The following is a 19,018-nucleotide window of genomic DNA, read 5'->3' as shown; positions in this document are numbered from 1 at the left end:
AACAGGACAAACGGTTGCCCAACCGGTACAAGCTGCTTAAAACGGATAGAACAATGAGTTTTTTTTTTTTTTTTTGATCCCAGGTATTTGGAAGTCCAATTGGACCCCGACTAATCCAATCAAGCGGAGCCAGTCCATTAAGGGGTAAAATTCTCTCATAATAAATTTTATGCATTCACAAAGAATAGAACCCGTGATCTTATTTAAACAAAACAAGCTGCGAATCGCTTGAATCAATCTATGTTGGCAAAGAACAATGAGTTTACAACCAAACTCTAAGGCAGGATACAAAGCGTATTTAATTAAGGGATCTCCTAACTTTCAAGCAGCCTCTGGTGTTTTCCATTGCTTAGCTTCTGCAAATTCTTGAACCCCATTAGCCTGCTTCGATCAACACTCCTGACCCAAGGCATGACTCCACCCTTTGAGGGACATAGCCAGAGTAGATTTTCTCATTTCGAGCTCTCCAAACACTGTATATGTGGGCATGCCAAGCTATTTCGGCAATAATCACTTTACATTATTTGCCCCTAAATTTCCTTATAGCCCAATCAAGCTCAAACTGCTAATCACCCACATCCATATTGATCCCATTTAGCAAAGAGTAGTCTTCCAAATCTGTCTGGTGAAGGAACAACAGAAAAATATGTGATTTCTACTTTCCTCTTCCACATCACACAGGGGACATGCGTTATTATTAACTCTGGGCCTCCACTTTACTACCCTGTCCCTGGTCGACAGCCTATTATTTATGGCTAACCATGATACAAAGCAGTGTCGAGGGACACTAGGCTGAAACCAGACAACATTTGCCCAGCTAACTCTGCTTTCCTTGTGCCTTGAGTTATCCCAAGCACCAGAGTTAGTGAATTTACTATTAGTCCCTTCCCTCTATGCAATCTTATCAGCTTTATCCTTATCAAGAAGAATGTTTGCCACCTCTTCTTAGATAATTCTCATTATAGTGATTTGAGAATCTATCCACTCCACAGTTACCATCTTTGATCACTGTATATGAATAATTTATATATTATTTATATATAATGATAATTTTACCATTTTCATTATATAGTAATTAATATTATAAATTTATTAGAAAGTAGCATATGATCAATAACTGTTATAGATGAAACCTCGAGAATGATCAATTTGATGATGGACTTTAAACGCGAAGTCAGAGAAGATGAACTTGGGAGATTGTCAGTGAAAAGCACGAATACAAACTTAGATGATGGGCTTTGAGGCGTGGGTGACCAGCGGCGGGTTCATCTACGGGCTGCAAGGCTGCAAGTTAGAGTCCAACATGTCGGCGACATGTTGGTGCCATCAAACTGGTCGAATTTCTTGAACTCTTGATTCATCTACTCTACAAGTTCAGGTCCAAAATGTAGGCGACATTCAGGACAATGAGAGGAAGCACCAATTGAAGTTATTGCGTCGGTTGAGTTTCACGAACTCTTGATTCATCACTTTGAACGCGGTGGTAGCCTCCATTGCCATATCGATAATAGTTCCCTTTGATTGTTAGCGATGAAACCTCAAGATTATCAGCTCGAATACATGGGGAAACCGAGTTCAGAGTAAGAGAAGACAAGCTTTGGAGATGGTCAATGAAAAATAGGAGCACAAACTTCGATAATGGACTTCGAGGTGCGAATGATGCTTTTCAAAGAAAACTATACGTTTGCACACGAAGTCACTAAAAGGTTAAGACATAGGTTCTCTCAAGATACAATGACGCCTTATGATTTTGTCAATTAACAAATTCAAAGAGCTCCCTTATTTTCTCACACAATATTTTAGAATAATTTGGACATGAATTTTGGCACAAAAATCTCTATTCTTTTCGGTTTAATAGGCACCCACGAAAACTTTCTTACTTATTTTTCTTTGTATTGGACTCGTCTTTTCCCATTGAAACCAGTCCCACGAAAGAGCATTTTCAGTTTTTGAACATTTATGGATGTTTCTAAAGGAATAATGGAACTCTCGCTCTCAGATTGTGATATGAAACTCTTTGGTTCGAATTGTTCATAGTTATACTTTGAACTATTCTTTCGAATGCGATATTCAACTAAGTTTACAATCTGAAATCTTGGTTTTTTCCATATATACATGATCCACACCAAATAATCCACCAAAATACAAGTCTAATGAATTTGCAATCACTCTTAGCTTTTTCTTGGATTGGATCTGCTCTTGGATTCCTACGATTGAAAATACCCTTGCTCATGATCTAAGCCATTTCGGCGTAAGGTCAAATTTTCAATCGCTTTGTACTTTTGAAAGGTATCCGAATCTCAGTACTCTTGTAATCGGTACTAACTTTTAATTTCAACATATACTTTATTCAGCGAAAAAAAAAGAAAAAATGCGGATTTTAAGTATTGCCGCAATAAACAAATGAAATAATTTTTGTTAATAATTCCGCATGTCGTACCGGTTGATCTCTTTATATAAAACACATGTAGCAAAGGCAAAGTGCTACTGCTGCCAAAATAATAAGCATAAGTGTAGTGGGTAATGTATGTTCTGGATCATACATATATATTTATATATATTTTGGAATATGTATGATCGGTAGTGGCTTTTTCTACCAAGTTATGTGGCCTTGCTAGCTCCTTTTTACTTAGGACATATGAGTTTTTTTCTTTTCTTTGCCTAATTAATTCTTAAAACACGATTAGTTAAATAGCTAGCTTAGTCGATGGTATAACTCCGGTTACTTCTTTATATCATGCATGCCTTGAGAAAGTTGGTTAGAAACTAATTAATGATACAGCTGGCCATGCATGCATTTGCATTACATTGCATGGTCACACTTACTTACTAATTTCATGATTACCTGTACAACAAGGAAAGTAGGTTATTAATTCGTTACGATTAATTTAAAAACAATAGTCAATTCATGTCTCCCATTAGCTAGCCATATTTATCGTGTTTTCTCTCTCTCTCTCTCTAAATTAAGCTAGCATGTTTAATTCCAAACAGTCATTAATTTTATTGTGTTGTCCATTAATTTTTTGTATTGCTTTCAAGCATGCAACAAGCTTACTTATGGCAACCCCCATTGGTCAAGTCTCATTCCATATCCGCGCCTTTACCTTGGAAGCATCTTCTGTCCTGTCACTTTTGGCCAGCGGGGAACACGAGCTCATGTGTTGCCTTACGGGCGCAGACACAAACATTACCCATACATGCATGGCTGAATGAAGTAGAGCATCTCTGTCGCTCAAATTGAAGTCCTCAACTCAAATGGGTTGAGGTTGGATGGATAGATAGAATTAGTCATCCATTCACATTAATTGTATAGCAATTCCCATGCCATCTGGAGAGGATTCCTATCCTATCCCTCCCATTGATTTGATTTCACTTTCAATCAAGCAAAAGCCATAACTGCTCGATTGAGCTGATCCCCAGTTCTTTCACGTTGCATCAGAAAGCTGAGTACATAAAAACTGGAAACTACAAAAATTTGCTACAAGAGAGGAGAGGACACTGGATTCTACACTACACATAATCGCGAGCAAATAGGCTAATCAACTGTGGATGAAGCATATCTGGCTCCCATGCTCCATGGTTGCCCAAGTATTGGCTGACAAAACTCACCAGCAACTCGCACCTGTGGCCCCCTAAAAGATATCATGACATATTCGACATGACTTGCACCTAGCAAAAGACACTAAAACCAACTGAGCTACTGGAATTCATTTATTTGCCCTTGCTCCCGGTCGCCAACCTCTTACGTATCTCGTGAGCAGCATTGAAGATCCCATGGGTGGGGGTGTTGCAGACAAAGCATTTCTTGTTCTTTGCATGATGCTGCAAGATCAAAGGAAGAGAGGAAAAAACAGGTCAGAATCACATGGCAGTCGAGTGCGTCATGAGCAAATCTAAGGATCTGTGAACTTGTAAAATAGTGTGGATAAAACCTCATGCGAAAGAAATAAACATATCCCTAGCACAATATATGCAAAAGAAGGCTGCGGCATCTTCCTCAAACTTCTGAATTTTTTTTTTCCCCAACGGATAAATGATCCACATCAAAAGAGTACAAATCTACTGCTATCTCTTCCAAGTACCTCAAGATGTATAAGAATTTATCCGGCCAAACCAAACCAAACTCAACCGATAGCATTTAATATCTCCCCAAAAGTCAATGTTACTTGCTACTGCTAGCCCAGGTAATGAGTACTTAAAGAAGGCACTATAGAATTTGGAAGTCCTACGAAATCCCCAGCTTCTCCTCTCCAATATAGACTTCTCCACCATTATCATCCCAAGCAAGCTGATCATGTATACAGTCTATTACCCCCACCAATCTTCAATCGGTAACACTACAATGCAACATAACAGGAAAGGGAAGATAATATTCCATGCAAATCTATACCACAACAGACACAGTTTACTACGTTTGAAGCATACGTTGAGGCCATGCAAGACAAATATTTATTGAAAGGAAAAAAAAAACAAGGTGAGAAATTAAAGGCGGAGTTAGTTACCTTTAAAGCACAATGCTCACAAAAATAATGCTTGCATTTTGTCACCACTGGATCGACAAATGGCTGCCTGCAGATAAAACATGCAAAAGGCAGTGCATCTTCATCCTCATCATCGTCCTCATCCTCCTCATCTTGATCATCCACTCCCATAGCAAGCTTTCTCTTCCTCGCCTTCTCAGCCTCTTCCCAATCCTTTTCCAATTGCCACCCTGACTTGTAATCTCCCCTATCGTGCATAAACTTGCAAGCATCTCCATACCCACAATATCCAGTCTCTTTGTAGTCTTTGCATATATCAGGCTGGTAATCAAATCTAGCAGACACTCTAATATGAGCAGAAGCCCTGAGGGGCCCATGCGCCCCACCCGCCTTCTCACTAGAAACAGTCTGCTCTCTTCTGAAACCTGCCTTGTAATCAGTGTACCCATGGATCCCTTTATACAGCTTTTCATCGCTAGCGCTCTTGCCTTTCCCACTAATTGCATCGTTCGATTGCTTGAGGACTCTTTCTCGGATTGCTCGAGCATCTCTAGTAAACTCCGTCTCAGTTTCCAGTGTTGCTGTGGCTCTGCTGTCATTCTCCACTTGAATTTCCCTCGAGGAATCAAAGTGGAACACGGGTGCTTGGGATTGACCCTTAGACTCAGACTCATGGGCTGACTGCTTGGAGGATCCCGTCGAGAAATACAACTTATTATCCATCTTTTGAGGTTTCTTCTGAACATGCAAAAGAGAACCATCGGCTTCGGAGTCTTCATCCTCGTCTTCCACGACAGTCCGTTTCCTCATATTTTTATTTTTCAAGGGTTTCCTGAAGAAATTACAAACTGAAAAAGGAAAGCGCAAAAGAAGACGGGTTGAGGCAAGATCTTGAATCCATCCATCCATCCATCCATAGCTAAAAAGAGAGAGAGCAAGCAGTCGATAACAGAAACATTTTGGAAGAGACGGAGATGTGCGACGGTCGAGTCAGTTGGCTTTCTCAGCTTACCTGGGTCAGATTGTTGCATCTCACTGGACTGTTCAGCCTTTCCTCCGGTGTCAGCCGGCTGAGCTTTATCAGAATCCGCCATTCATACAAAAAGGAATCCACAAGCCAAAACAGTCCGTTAATGTCCACAGATAACTGGGTTCCCCTGCAAAATCAACTGCCTGTTCAGTCAAAAGAACATACATATGTATATATATGAGCCGAACCGAACAGATGCAAATATTCAAAGAACACCCCCACCAAAACTAACAATTGAAACATTTTTCTCCAGTTCGGATTGGACCGTCATCACCACCAGAAAAAATTAATTGCAAATCAACCGTATCACGCCCTAATCCGTAGGGCCAGAAACGTGCAGAAAATATACAAAACCCTAAAAGATGAAAGAAAACCTTTACCTCTATAGCTGCGGTTGGGCAATTAACAGAGCGGCTGCAGAAGCGGGAAGAACGAAGAAGCTGCAGCAGCCAGCAGTGGCAGGTAGTCAGAGGCCGTCGAGAATGAGGGAAGAGAGGGAGGGACAGGACAGGAGGATGGATAGAGAAGAAAGGTGCGCACCGCTCCGCTCCGCTGTTTTCCTGGGCAGGGCAGAGGGCAGCTTTTTGTTTGTGGAGACGAAATTGGGCCATATGGGCCCTCAAAAGAGGGGGACAACAATTGTGTTAGGCCCATTAATTAATTAAATATTTCACGTGGGCTTTCAAAGTCGGTCCTTTTTCTTTTTTTCTCCCAACTTTTCCCCTCCTCTTATCTTTATGACATTTTCCAGGAAACGGGAAATGCAACACAAATCTATAAATAAAAAAAAAAAGAGGTCAAAAGAAAATAAATAAATATATAGAAAAGAATCAAGATTCCTTAAAAAATATTTATTTTGAGTTTCGAGCTCAACCTTTCTTCATCTATCTCTCTTCTTCTTCTTTTAATTTATAGGAAATAGACGATTTGATCCCTGACTTTCGACGTTTACGTCGATTTAGTCCCTGACTTATTTTTTTGTATCAATGTGGTCCTTCACTTTCCGAAATTGCATCAATTAAGCACATCATATAGGTCCCGCAAATCAATATATTCTTCTTCTTTTTTTTGCCCTCTTTCCGCCCAAAAGAAATTTTTTTAAAAAAAAAAGAAAGAGAAAGAAGAACAGTGGGGAGGTCTGGTGGGGGGACCTCGAATGGGCCCCCTGGCGAGCTAACCCCCCCTCTCTCTCTCTCTCTCTCTCGAAAAAGGAGGGAATAGAAAGGCGAGCGCCGATCGGGGCTACCCATTAAAAAGAAGAAGAAGCAGAATTAGAAAACGGGGGAGCTCGGTTTTCTTTCCTTCTTTTCTTTTTTCAATCTTGGGTGGAAAAAGGAAAAAAAAAAAAGAAAATGAATGAAGAATTACTTGATGTAACGTTGGACCAAAATGATGTAACAATAATCCACCTAAATGACGTAATAAAGACCAATTGATGCAAATTGGCAAACTAAATGACCAAATTGATGTAAAAAATAAGTAAGGGACTAAATTGACGTAACCGTCGAAAGTCAAGTATCAAATAACCTATTTACTCTTTAATTTAATATTAGGCCTTCAACGACCGCGTTGCGCCGGCAATTTGATAACTTATTTTCAATCAATTTTTGGTAACTTAATTTAAGCGAGTACATTTGATTTCGTACTTGCACTATATGAGTGGAATAGAATAGTCAAACAAATGAGTTATAAATCTTGTGCACTGATAAATTATGAATCGAATAGTTATGCTTTATTTGTCATTTAAAAAGTGGTGCATGTATTTGTAGGAAATCGTTCCAGGTGAAAATGATTTCTCATTTTCGAGGTTTATGGCCCTTAAAAGGCTTGACTCTATTAGAAAATATTTTCGATCAAACTGTAATGTAAGCAAAAGCGCAAGGCAAAGCCGGAGAAAGCAAATAATTCAATATGTTTGGTGAATGAATAGTTACAATTTTATATATAAATGAATAATTTGAGTATTAATTCAATATGTTTGAAGAATGATTAGTTATATAAGTTGAGTTTTTATATTACGATTAATTTATTATTTCTGGGAAAGATAATTAATTAATTAGTTGTTGGGCAAGATAATTAATTTATAATAAGTACGTCCCACTAATTTATTAGATATTGATGAATAAATGATTTATTATTTTTGGGAAAGATAATTTATTTATTATAAATATCTCACACTGATGATGTGGCACGTCCTTGTAAAGAGTGGTTTATTATTGTATAAAAGATATTTAAAAAAGAAATCACATTGTCTTCTAGAGTTTCCAATTAAAATTTAAAGGCTCTTACATAACTGCACATATTCAAGAAAATTATAGTTAGCCCAATAAAGGGAAAAAGAAGTCTCGAGTGCGACTCTACAAAGAGGAGAGGATATTTATGGTACTTTTGTCAATAAGTCGAAGAATCTCCGGATGACTTCCTTAGCTCGACTACATACTAATTACGGGGCTTATTTAAAAAAACCTAAAGAAAGAGGAAAAGAAACAGGCCCGATATTTTATCGGAGATCGGGATCGAAATGTATAAGCGGGAAATAGAGCTTTCGTGCCTTGGGAATTAATTTCCATCTAACTCTGCAGAAACAGTACTAAGGCAACCAGGACTCCACTGGTCCTTGCGCTCTTGCATTTGAGCTCATGGTCATGCAAAACAGATCGAAGATTAGGAAGGCAAAATGAATATTCAATCATCTCATCATACCACTTCTTTCAATGAGAAGACTTGCTCGTCAATATTGGTGACTTCCTCCTCATCGTCGGTAATTGTCAGTTCATAGTCCTTCCTGAACCAATCGTCTGCTTTAATCCCGTCCATAGATATTCTTGCCCTATCCCATGTTATGGCTTCACTACAACTCCCGGTAGAGCGTATATATAGGAGGATTTGACACGAAGGAATGAATCTATTCTTTTGACCATTTTTGCGTAAACTGAATCAGACGTTTCGATGCTTGAGAGAAATAAATTCATCCTTGATTATATACATACGGATTTGATATGGGGAAGGCAGATAGAAAGAAACGGAACGCGAAGAGCTTTTAGGAGGAAGAAAGAAACATTTTCAAGGAAGAAAGGAGAGGGAAAGGGCAACGTGTGGCCTGGGGAAAGGGAAACTTACGCGTATCAGAGGAAAATGGATTTTTTTTTTAAATTTTAAATTATATTAAAACAGACGTGTTATCACAAGCTAAGCTAAGGGTTTTCAAGATTTGAGTAGGATCTGAGAGTTTCTACATGTAACTCAATGAAATGAAGGCTACCTCTCGGCTTTTATATATTATAGGAAAAAGTACAAAAACTCACATTGTAGTTTGAGTTTAAGACAAATTGAATTATATAATTTTTCCAGGGGGCAAATAACACAATGTGATTCACTTCGTGAGATATAATGGAGTTCACCGTTAATTTTTCGTCACTTTTGGTAGTCAAACTTTTTTTGTCATTATTACCCTCAAACTTTTAACTTTTTTTTAATTTGGTCCTAAAATTCAAAAAAAAAAGTATAAGGGGTTGGGGCCTTCGATCGAGTACCCCGACCCCACCACCAAGATTGCATACACTCACGGAGGATGCCAGAAATCATAGAGGTAGAGTCGGGACCGCAGATTAACGGTCTCGTCCCAAAATTGATCGAGATTTCGAACTCGAAATCCCAATCGGCTAGAGGGCTAAGCCACCCATTGGCTAACCCGAGCCCACCCTCGAGGTTTCCGGGGTCTTCTGTAGGTGTCGACAACCTCGGTGGTGGGGTCAGGCTCGCCAACCGGGGCTCAAGCCCCTTCTCCCATATTTCTCGAATTTTAGGACCAAATTGTAAAAAAAGTTAAAAGTTTGAGGGTCATAATTAAAAAAAAGTTTTAAGGACCAAAAGTGATAAAAAATTAACGACGAAGTCCGTTATGTCTAACGAATTGAACTACATGATGTTATTTATCTCTAAAAAAATTACAGAGTGAAATTTGTTTTAAACTCAAATCATAATGATGATTTTGACTTTTTATACTTTCCCCATATTATATATATGGATCTGACTGTATTTGCTCCATGTCGTTGAGCTTTTGTACGTTTTTATTTATTAGGCATTAATTGCGGGTAAATGATAAAACCTTTTAATACTTTTGTATAAAAATTAAAAATCATAACAATCAAATACATTTTTTTAAAATGTAATGACGTTATACAAATCATCATTTTTGGGTTAACAACAGCAATAACTGCTGATATAGTCCCTCCCTAGCTGCTGACATGTTAAACATTATTTATGTCTTGGGCGACATTAAATTAAAAATAATTATTGCCTATAAAAAATAAAACAAAATAAAAATGAAATGATATCAAAATAATATATTTTAAATATATTAATAAATAATAAAGATTATGTATATATACACTTATACATTAGTCATACTCAAGCATTTAATACATAATAAATGTATTAGTTTTAGTTTATTATGTGTAATTTATATGTGCGAGTGTGCGAGTTAATTATAGATTCATTATCCAAAAAGAGTTAATGGATTGTCAGACCAAAATTTGATTTTTTGGTGATGAATCTCTCTCTCTTTCTCCCAAACTGGGTAAAATTACCACAAAAAATCTAGTTTCTTTCTCATGCTTATATCATAGGGGAAAATATAACTTTATTTTAGTACCTATACATATTCCTTTCTTTTTTTTTTTTTTTGGGTATCGAGAGGAACTTGCCTCTCTTCAACGTTATATTACTATTGTAGTAATTTCAACGTCCGCCTGTCTGATAATAATAAGGCAAGAGCAACCAAAGCACACGCTCCTTCGATGTGACTGCGACCAATTTGTCATCAAAAATATATTCAATAGAGAAAGCAAAAGGGATCCATTTAAGTGGTAAATTAATGATATTTTTTCCCCTTTACTGGCACATGTACTATCCATTATATGACAGCAAAAGCGAAAATAACTTGCTTTACCTCTCAAATTACCGGACCAGATTCATTCCGAAGAGATAATAATAAATAACCCAAAAAAGAAGAAGAAGAAGAAGAAGAAGGGAGTACTGTAGGACGTAAATTGCCGAACCTGCGCCCCATCCCCGCCATTACCTATAGGCGACAATCAAATCAAATCAATGAGCAAACGATTCATGGATCCATCCATTTTTGGTTCGTCGAATCTATTTGGACCGCAGGCCCGGAACATTGCGAAGGCCCATCTTGCCGAGGATGAGTTTCGGGATTGCTGGAGGGGTGTCAAGGCCCATGCAGCGGCTGAACTCATTAGCCAGCTCAACGAGCCTGTACTTGTCTTTCCCTATTTTCTTGTTCGAGTTGTAATACCCGAGCCATGCCTGATACGCTGCTTCTTTGCTCTTCATTTCCACATGGGACAGTGCCCTTTCAACCTGTGCTCCCCATGACATTAAAAAATTATTAAGTTATGGTCACTTCAATAAGAAGTTATTTATCACCAGTATGATTTTGTAATCAAATTTTTAAAATTTTAATTCTAACCGTAACTCTACTTATTACGCAACAAAAATCAATAATTCAATTATTTTTTTTTTTTTTTTTCTTCAATTTTTTTAACCATTCAATTCAATTCAATTTTTAATACTAAATTCTCCCAACTATTATAACTTTTTCCACGATTCAACAACACATTCATTATTTTATCTCAACTATTCATTACTTTTTTACACTTTTTCTTATAATTCAACAACACAATCATTACAATTCAATTAAAATCAAAACTCAACTCTACGTAATTCTAAAACCAAACGCACCAAGATCTTTGACAAGAACAATCAAACAAACAAACAAACAAACAAACAAGAAGCAATACGAGAGGATTGTAGTAGGTGCATAAGCTGACCTTCTTCTTCGTGTCGGGATCCACTGAAGGCACTGGGGCCTTTGTTATTGGCAAATCCTTCACGGTCGACAAAAAGAATTCCTCCCAAGGAGCAAGCAGCAAAATACCTTGCCCTTCTTTTCCCTTACGCCCTGTTCTTCCCAGTCTATGAATGTACTGTTCTCTATCTGCTGGCAATCCCATCTACACTTGTAAAAGAAAGTAGTCCCATCAAAATTCACCCTACGAGTTACGCCCCCGCGTATTTCTTAGTATGAATGACAACATTGACCTTAATCTGCACTGGCAGAATTCTATAATAAAAGACCTACCTGTATGACAAGGGTTACATCTGGATAATCAACTCCACGCGCAGACACATCAGAAGTCACAAGGATGAGGCCCTTTGACTTCCGGAATTCATCTGAGACCCTAGTCCTATAGCTCTGCGACTTTCTTGAATGGATCTGCCTAACGTTCAAGCTCAGCTCCTCAAGAACATCAGCAACAAGAGCGGTCACCATGGCAGTTGTGCAAAACACGAGAACCTGCTCTGACAGATAGCTGGCTGTTACTGATGTGTTGCACACGATAACTAGGTGCTACAAAATATGTAAAACTTCTTAATGAAATCCAGTACACAATACCTTGAAGTGGACATCATCTGCAATATGATCCTTCAAGATAGTATAGAGCATGGAAAATTGCTTGTCTAGTGGAGCCACTAAATGCATTTGTCTGACCTAAAAGATGCCAAGAATAAAAAACTTAGCAGCCATTCAATTTCTAAAAATGAAATACACAATAGTAAATCCTGAAAGATCTTACCTGAGAGTGTGTCTCCTCGGTTCCCTCTTCAACCGTATTAATGAATTCATGATCTCGTTTCAAAGCAATGTGACAGATTTGACGAACCTAGAAAACAAGCACCCTTTAGAATATCCTTAAATTATCTGAGCCATGATAGAGTTAAACAAAAAGAAGAAAACCTCTTCTGCAACTGTTGCAGAGAAGAGAAGCGTCTGCCTTTGCTTTGGAACAGCAGCAATTATCTTTTCAATATCCTTTCGAAATCCCATGTCTAGCAGATGATCTGCCTCATCAAGCACGAGAACTTTCACGCCCATCAGCCTGGTCGCGAATCCTGCAGTATTCTCGATATGATCTCTAAGCCTCCCAGGTGTAGCTACAAGAATCTAAGGAGGAAAAGATAAGGGAATAGTAAAATATTGGCAAAGGAATGAAAAACCCGTGCCTCTATGCTTCATAATTATAATTTATGAAGTGGACCCGATAAGTTAGCTGATGTTTGCCCGCAACAACCGATAAACATAATTATTTTGTCATAGCCAAAAACCAAGAGCCTATTTTCATGATAGGCACTGATAATCTTTTATCTATTACATATATAAAAGAATGAAGCTCAAAAAAATGTTTCTCCACATTTCATAATTCCCGTTTTACCCTTACATATTTCATAATTTCCATTCTACTCTTTTATAATTTATTTATACATTTTTTAGAATTTACCATTCGTCGTATATAGACATAGCCATTAATTTTAATGGTGTCCTTTGATAAGCAATATGAAGCAGTGTCTCACTATCTATATGCATGTCCCTCTAACTCTATGGATTAGAGCCCTTTACAAATATATTGGTTATATTTATATTCCAAAAAATTCTATCTAACTATATTCGGACAAAAGAAAGTAAAAAAAAAAAAAGATTTCCACCCATATATATATTTCATAGTTCTCATTCTACCCTTTTATAATTTATTTATAATCTTTTTAGAATTTAACAATCACTGTATAAGACAAAACCATTGATTTAAATGGTGTCTTTCGATGAGCACTATGAAGGAGTGTCTCACTATCTATCACGCCCTTTCTCATCTCATTAATATATGCATGTCCCTCTAACTCTACGGATTACAGCCCTTTACAAATCTATTAGTTATATTTATATTCCACAAAATTTCTAACTAACTATATCCGGACAGAAAAAGTAAAAAAAAAAAAAAAAAAAATCTCCACCCGTATATGAAAGAAACAGAAATTCGATTATTTGTACTTTAGGAGAATTTTTTTTTTTTTAAACTTGAACCCGCGGTCGAATTCTCACAACCCCATTCCTTATTTATACTCTCATTCATCTCGACCTTCCTAGAAGTCATCCACATTCAAGAAAAACAATATAATAAATAAACAATATCATATATATACAGATATGTAGAGGCAACCCACGCTATGCACGCAAATCGCACATAAAAAATTAAAATTAAATAAGTACCAAACGATTATATTTTTTCCGTGTCTTTCTCATTATATATTTACAATAGTCAACAACAGTAGGGAAGAAGAGAGTTTAGATGCAAGGAGACGTTGTAAAGAGGAAAGAAGAGAGAGTGTAGAGAAAAATTAGAGGAAGATACAGTGGGTAGTTATTTTTATGAGATTAACCATTTGAGCCTCAATTTCATGGTTATTAATAATCGAATTATATGTAATATGGGAAATTTGGGAAAATAAATGTTAGACCAAAGGGGACTTCTCCATTTATAATAGTAGATAAAACAGCCGCAACTCTTTGGTCGAATCACAACCGTTTGCCCTAAAAGTTATGCATGATATTTACCCAAAAACATGCATAATATAATATACCTATAATCTATAACCTATATAAAGGAGGAAAGCTCATCTAATTATTTCTTCTTCTTCTTCTTCTTTTGTTGTTAGGTAATTGTTTCTCAATTTTCACTTTTTTAAAATACACTTGGAAGTTACAGGATGTCACTTTTAATTGCCATTTCCCCAAAGGTCATATACAGTTCTCCGAGGCTCTTCAAGTTGACGCCCCTCGACTCTTTGGACACCCACCACACGCTTCATTGGATTGGACAATCCCTCACCGCCCAATCAAAAAACCACAAATCAACTCTATGAGCACTCGCTGCCCCACGCTTCTTTGGATTGGATTGCTCCAAGCCATACTTTCTGCGCCCTCTCTCAGAGCAAATGAAAGCATGATTAGTTGATGTTGAGTCCTGCTCTGGATATTTCCTTTTTCTTTAATAATATATATATATATATTTATATATGATCAATTCCAGTCGATTGTAATGCTGGAACAATAGCAGCCCAGTACATTTGCTCCGGCATTACTTTCCAGTTCGGTTAGGATAAGGCAATATCTATTGTTTTCAGCTTTCCTTGATGAAGCAGGATGAAGCCTTGTCCAGAAACTCGCATACTTAGAATCATTTTCATTGCTTTGCTCTGTTATCTTGGCATTTTTCCTCAAAAGGGATGGCCATAAATTTGGTTCAGCTTGGTTTTTCATCGGGTCTTCTGAAATGGATCCTAATCATGCTTGCATATTGGACAGGCATAGTTGACCTTATTTCCTGTCTAATACTGTTGTTGGTGTCAGCTTGCCCGATGTTTCTTAGATTAATGTTGCTTTAGTTTCACATTTTTGTTGTCCCTTTACCCAGTTTCTGAGTTTCTTATATATATATATATATTTATTTATTTTATAACTTTATATTTCTATGCTCCGGCATTATCTTTCATTTTGGTTTGGACGAGGCAATACCTATTATTTTTATAGCTTGTTCTTAAAATCCTTTTTTTGTAGTAATAGAAAAGGCAATTAACTGTAAGTTGGTTATCGAATTGGAGCTATGAAGAAACCCACCTGGCAAGGATTTGCTTGCATGCGCTTTTGTTCTAATGCAAGTCGTGTGCCTCCAATCACGACCTGAACACCTATAGAAGGATGATACTTCAAAAGGGTATTAGCTTCAGAAGCAGCTTGACTTGCAAGCTCCCGAGTCGGACAAATCACCAGCACGAGAATTGGAGGTTGCTTTTGGTCACGCTCAGGAGCACATGATTTTAGGACAACTTCAATTGATGGAAGCTGCAAACAAACTTGAGTAAATAAATAGCAAGCTGATGTGCATTTTGTTTTTCCTCTTCTTTTTCTGTATGCCAAGCTCAAGTTGAGTATGGAAGCAAAAAACCTATTTAGGGATAGCAAGAATTTGATATGACTCTTTCCAATTCCAGTAAACCTAAGCCCCATCTTGCATGTGTTCTATTCTTGAGAACTTTCAATGGATGGGAAAGAAAATCTAAATTGCATTAAAAAGCACAAAGCAGCAGATTCCAATACGGTGCAATGTCCTACCAGGCTAGTGGTTAAGAATCTTACCAGGAATGCAACAGTTTTCCCAGTGCCGGTCTTGGCCTTGGCTAGAACGTCCTTACCTGGCAGAAATTAATTCAAACTTTAAACTCTCACGATCCACAAAAGAAAAAGGCAAAATGAAAAAGTGATACAGCACTGTCGATGCAGAATTGTCTAAACGCAACAAAAGATAAAGACAGAGCAAAATCTTCGGGTAAAATGTAAATTCTAATGGCATTTTCTGCATGAAACGCGAGACTCATGCATCGGGATAGTTGACGATTGGCATTGGGAAGTAGCGTTTACAATCCACTTACATGGAAACCAAGCAAAAGACCAAAAAAAAAACCAGGGGGGCAGGGCTCTATAAAGAGAACAATCAGCATTATGTGAGAATGACGCGGTCTTAAAAAGTGGAAAAGAAAGAAAGGACCTTTGAGGATGAAAGGAAGCGTGGCCTCTTGTACCACAGTCATCTTCTCATATCCAGCATCCCTGATTCCCTTCAGTGATGGGGGAGAGACTGCGCATTGATCAAACCTGCAGGTGTCCATAACATAAAAAAAGTGCACTAAGTTCAGCATCAGACATTCACTGCCACCATTCTATGATTTGTTTACTTATTTATCAAGCAAAGGCGTAATCAGGAAATGAAGAAAAGAAGCCGCTCCCACAGCCATATATAATTAATTCAATAGCACAGCATCGCCAGTATTTTAACTACCTAGTCTCACTTAAGTAGGAATTGGATGCAGATTTTTCTGGGGAAGCTACACGAACACTCTCCCCACTTGGAGCCCCAAACAGCGAATTTGTACCTCTCTTGACATATTCATCATCATCCCCATCATCACTTTCATCAACTTCGGTTTCCTCCTCCTCCTCCTCCTCCTCCTCGCTTATCAGATCAGTCAAGCTCCTCCTCTCCTCCTCTGCCTTCACCATCCCTCCATTTCTTCGCTGTGGCTTTGAACCCCTCTGGTCGTCCAGTACTCTCCCACTGCCTTTCCTCCTCATAGGAGACGTCATACTTCCCCTCACTGACCTATCCCCTAACCTCCTACGAGTCCGGGGAGAAAATTCCTCATCGTCCTCTTTTGATTCGAATCGCCCGGTGGCCCTGGATGAATCCCTCCCATTACCATACGATTTCCCTCCAGAGGACCTCGGAGTCCTCTGCCGAATCGACTCACCAAACTCTTCAGAATCGCTTTCCCTCCTCCTCCTCTTCGTTTCGTTCCTCCCGCTCCTTCCTCTTCCTCCCCTGAACCCCCTCTCGCGGTCCGAATCATCGTCTTCGCTGGTCAATTTCCCACGCAACGAGTCGGTCCTCAAATCGCTCACCCAATCGCTGAGCTCAGCCTCATCCTCGATAAGACTCTTAGGCCTGGCCTTAACCGCGCCTACCTCACGACCACTGCGCCTGCCGTCGGATCTGGAAAAGTACCGGTCTCGGTGCGGTTGAGCTGAGAGCATTCGGAAACCGGGTGGAGAGTCGCGGCCCAGGAGCAGGAGGCCGTGGTACTTGAGCTTAAAAGGGAAAATCCGGTATAAAAGGGGGATGGCCCGGGAAGAGTGGGAGGAGGGACCGAGCTTCATGGAGGCGGTCGGAAGGGAGGGGTGAAGGAGGCGGAGATGGGTTAGAAGCTTAGCGGGCATAGCAAAGGGTGAGCTGGGCGAGTGATCTTGATTGAAAATGAGGGAACCACAACACCACCAGGCAGCAGCAAAGGGTTCAGCAGAGTGGGAATTCCGCCATTTTTTGCCGCAAGCGGGGTGCAGGGTTTAAGTTAACGAGGGTTTTAAGTTCTGCTTTATAGATAAGAGGGTAGACGGAAGAAAGATACATACACACATATACATATACATATATTTATTAGGGAATTCTAGGTTTGACGGTAGTAATACCATACGCTCGGCTCGGTGCAAAAGCAAAGGATATTTTAGTTGTTGGGCAGGGCTTTTAGTTTAGGATAGGAGCATAATAATAATAAGATCTGGTCTGGTCTGGTCTGGTCTGGTCAGGGCCCATTACCAATTCTCCCTTTCTTTTCCTTTCTGCCGCAAGCAAATAAAAAAAAAAAAGAGGCCCAGTTTGCTTCCCATCCCATTCCATTTAGAAATGAAAGTTCGCAACCGCCAAAACCAAAATCCCAACAGCCAACACCAACCCTGGCACTGGCAGCATTAGCAAGCTGGCCACCGAAAAATATTCAATGAGCTATGAGGTAGGGCTTCCACTTCCTCCCCGATTACTGCCACTTTCTCCCCATCTTCGAGGCTCTTCACCTCCCTTCTCTGCCTCCGCAATGTCCCCGAGAACACCATCTACGCCTGTGGCAGCCTCCGAACCCAGACCCCCTACACAGCACGTCACCCTTTGCCCACCTTCGCCAGAAAGCACCACAGGGTCAATCCCATCACCACTGTCATTGCCTACAATTACCCCTCCGCCATTCACCTCGACATGGCGGGCATCCATGTCTGCCTCGTCCGCGACTCTACCTCCATGCATGGTCGTCCACGACCATGAAACCAACCCCCCTCACCCTCGACGGTAGGAGAAAAGTCCAATGAAAATTGAGTGACTCTTTATTATTTATTTATTTATTTATTTTCATTCATCAGATATGTCGTTTGAGTGTCAGTCTATGAAGACATGCATGCACGTGCACCGTCGTATTTTCTATGCTTGAACTGTGTAGAGAGCATGTAATTTCGAGATCAATGATCATACAAAATTAACAAAACATAAATCTCCTTTCCGTCCGTAAAATAATACGACTAAACCTTGAATTTTCCCTTTTTCTTTTTTTCTTCCTGTGGGGAAGGGGGCTAACGCCCTTACAAATAAAATACGAAATCAATTTCATTGTATTGCTAACTAACTAATAATGATATAAAATATGATACATATATATTGGTCCATAGAATTAGAATAAAACAGAAGACTTCAGTTTGTGTATTATTATTATTATTATTATTATTATTAGTAGTAGAAGTAGGTAGAAAAGTCGGACTTTGTTGACTTGTCAAGTCAACGCCACAGTCTTTCTACCCCAGCAACCGTCAGCGGTTGGCTGGCGCGAGTTGCAGCCTCCGTCCCCCAAAAATAATAAGATTATATATCGAGACTAGTAATCCAGTCTTGTTGTTGTACATGCATGTGAAAAAACACAAAATCTGATCGGATCTCACGCCTTTAAGATGACAAATAATCATTGTATTTGTCTTTCTTCGAAGCAATTATTTCACTCATTTTCTTTTGTTATTTGTCCAATAAATAAACCGTTTGATTTGCGCTCTTATAATATTTAACTGAACATTTTTCTCTTATATCCACTTTTATAATAAATTATAATGGATTTACTTTACTCTTTTGGTATTTGAAAAGAGGAGAAAACATTTGATGATTTGATGAGTTACATCATTAACTTCTATCTTCTTGTCTGCACCAACTAACTTCTTTCTATTTTATCA

General features: G+C 38.7%; 2 protein-coding genes across 3 annotated transcripts; both read right to left on the bottom strand.

Annotated features, from left to right (window-relative positions):
- Positions 1-3,277: 3,277 nt before the first annotated feature.
- Positions 3,278-6,080, bottom strand: LOC116205445 (zinc finger CCCH domain-containing protein 1). Of its 2 annotated transcripts, XM_031538057.1 has the most exons (4): positions 5,892-6,080; positions 5,494-5,638; positions 4,503-5,329; positions 3,278-3,822 (listed from the first exon to the last, which is right to left on the bottom strand). In XM_031538057.1, the coding sequence occupies exons 2-4, from the start codon at positions 5,573-5,575 to the stop codon at positions 3,712-3,714; spliced, it is 1,020 nt and encodes a 339-aa protein (XP_031393917.1). In that variant the 5' UTR covers positions 5,576-5,638; positions 5,892-6,080; the 3' UTR covers positions 3,278-3,711. The 2 variants fall into 2 exon arrangements, with proteins under 2 accessions (XP_031393917.1, XP_031393918.1); XM_031538058.1 differs by lacking the exon at positions 5,892-6,080 and having other exon boundaries at positions 4,503-5,400; positions 5,494-5,633.
- Positions 6,081-10,344: 4,264 nt separating this feature from the next.
- LOC116204071 (DEAD-box ATP-dependent RNA helicase 31-like) lies at positions 10,345-17,361 on the bottom strand. The gene is made up of 10 exons (XM_031536131.1): positions 16,263-17,361; positions 15,972-16,078; positions 15,563-15,618; positions 15,044-15,268; positions 12,332-12,538; positions 12,171-12,257; positions 11,990-12,085; positions 11,675-11,890; positions 11,364-11,546; positions 10,345-10,893 (listed from the first exon to the last, which is right to left on the bottom strand). The coding sequence occupies exons 1-10, from the start codon at positions 17,195-17,197 to the stop codon at positions 10,666-10,668; spliced, it is 2,340 nt and encodes a 779-aa protein (XP_031391991.1). The 5' UTR covers positions 17,198-17,361; the 3' UTR covers positions 10,345-10,665.
- Between the last annotated feature and the right edge of the window lie 1,657 nt (positions 17,362-19,018).

The sequence above is a fragment of the Punica granatum genome, chromosome 4 (genome assembly GCF_007655135.1).
Source record: "Punica granatum isolate Tunisia-2019 chromosome 4, ASM765513v2, whole genome shotgun sequence".
NCBI lineage: Eukaryota > Viridiplantae > Streptophyta > Magnoliopsida > Myrtales > Lythraceae > Punica > Punica granatum.
This window is presented reverse-complemented; position numbering and strand designations above follow the sequence as displayed.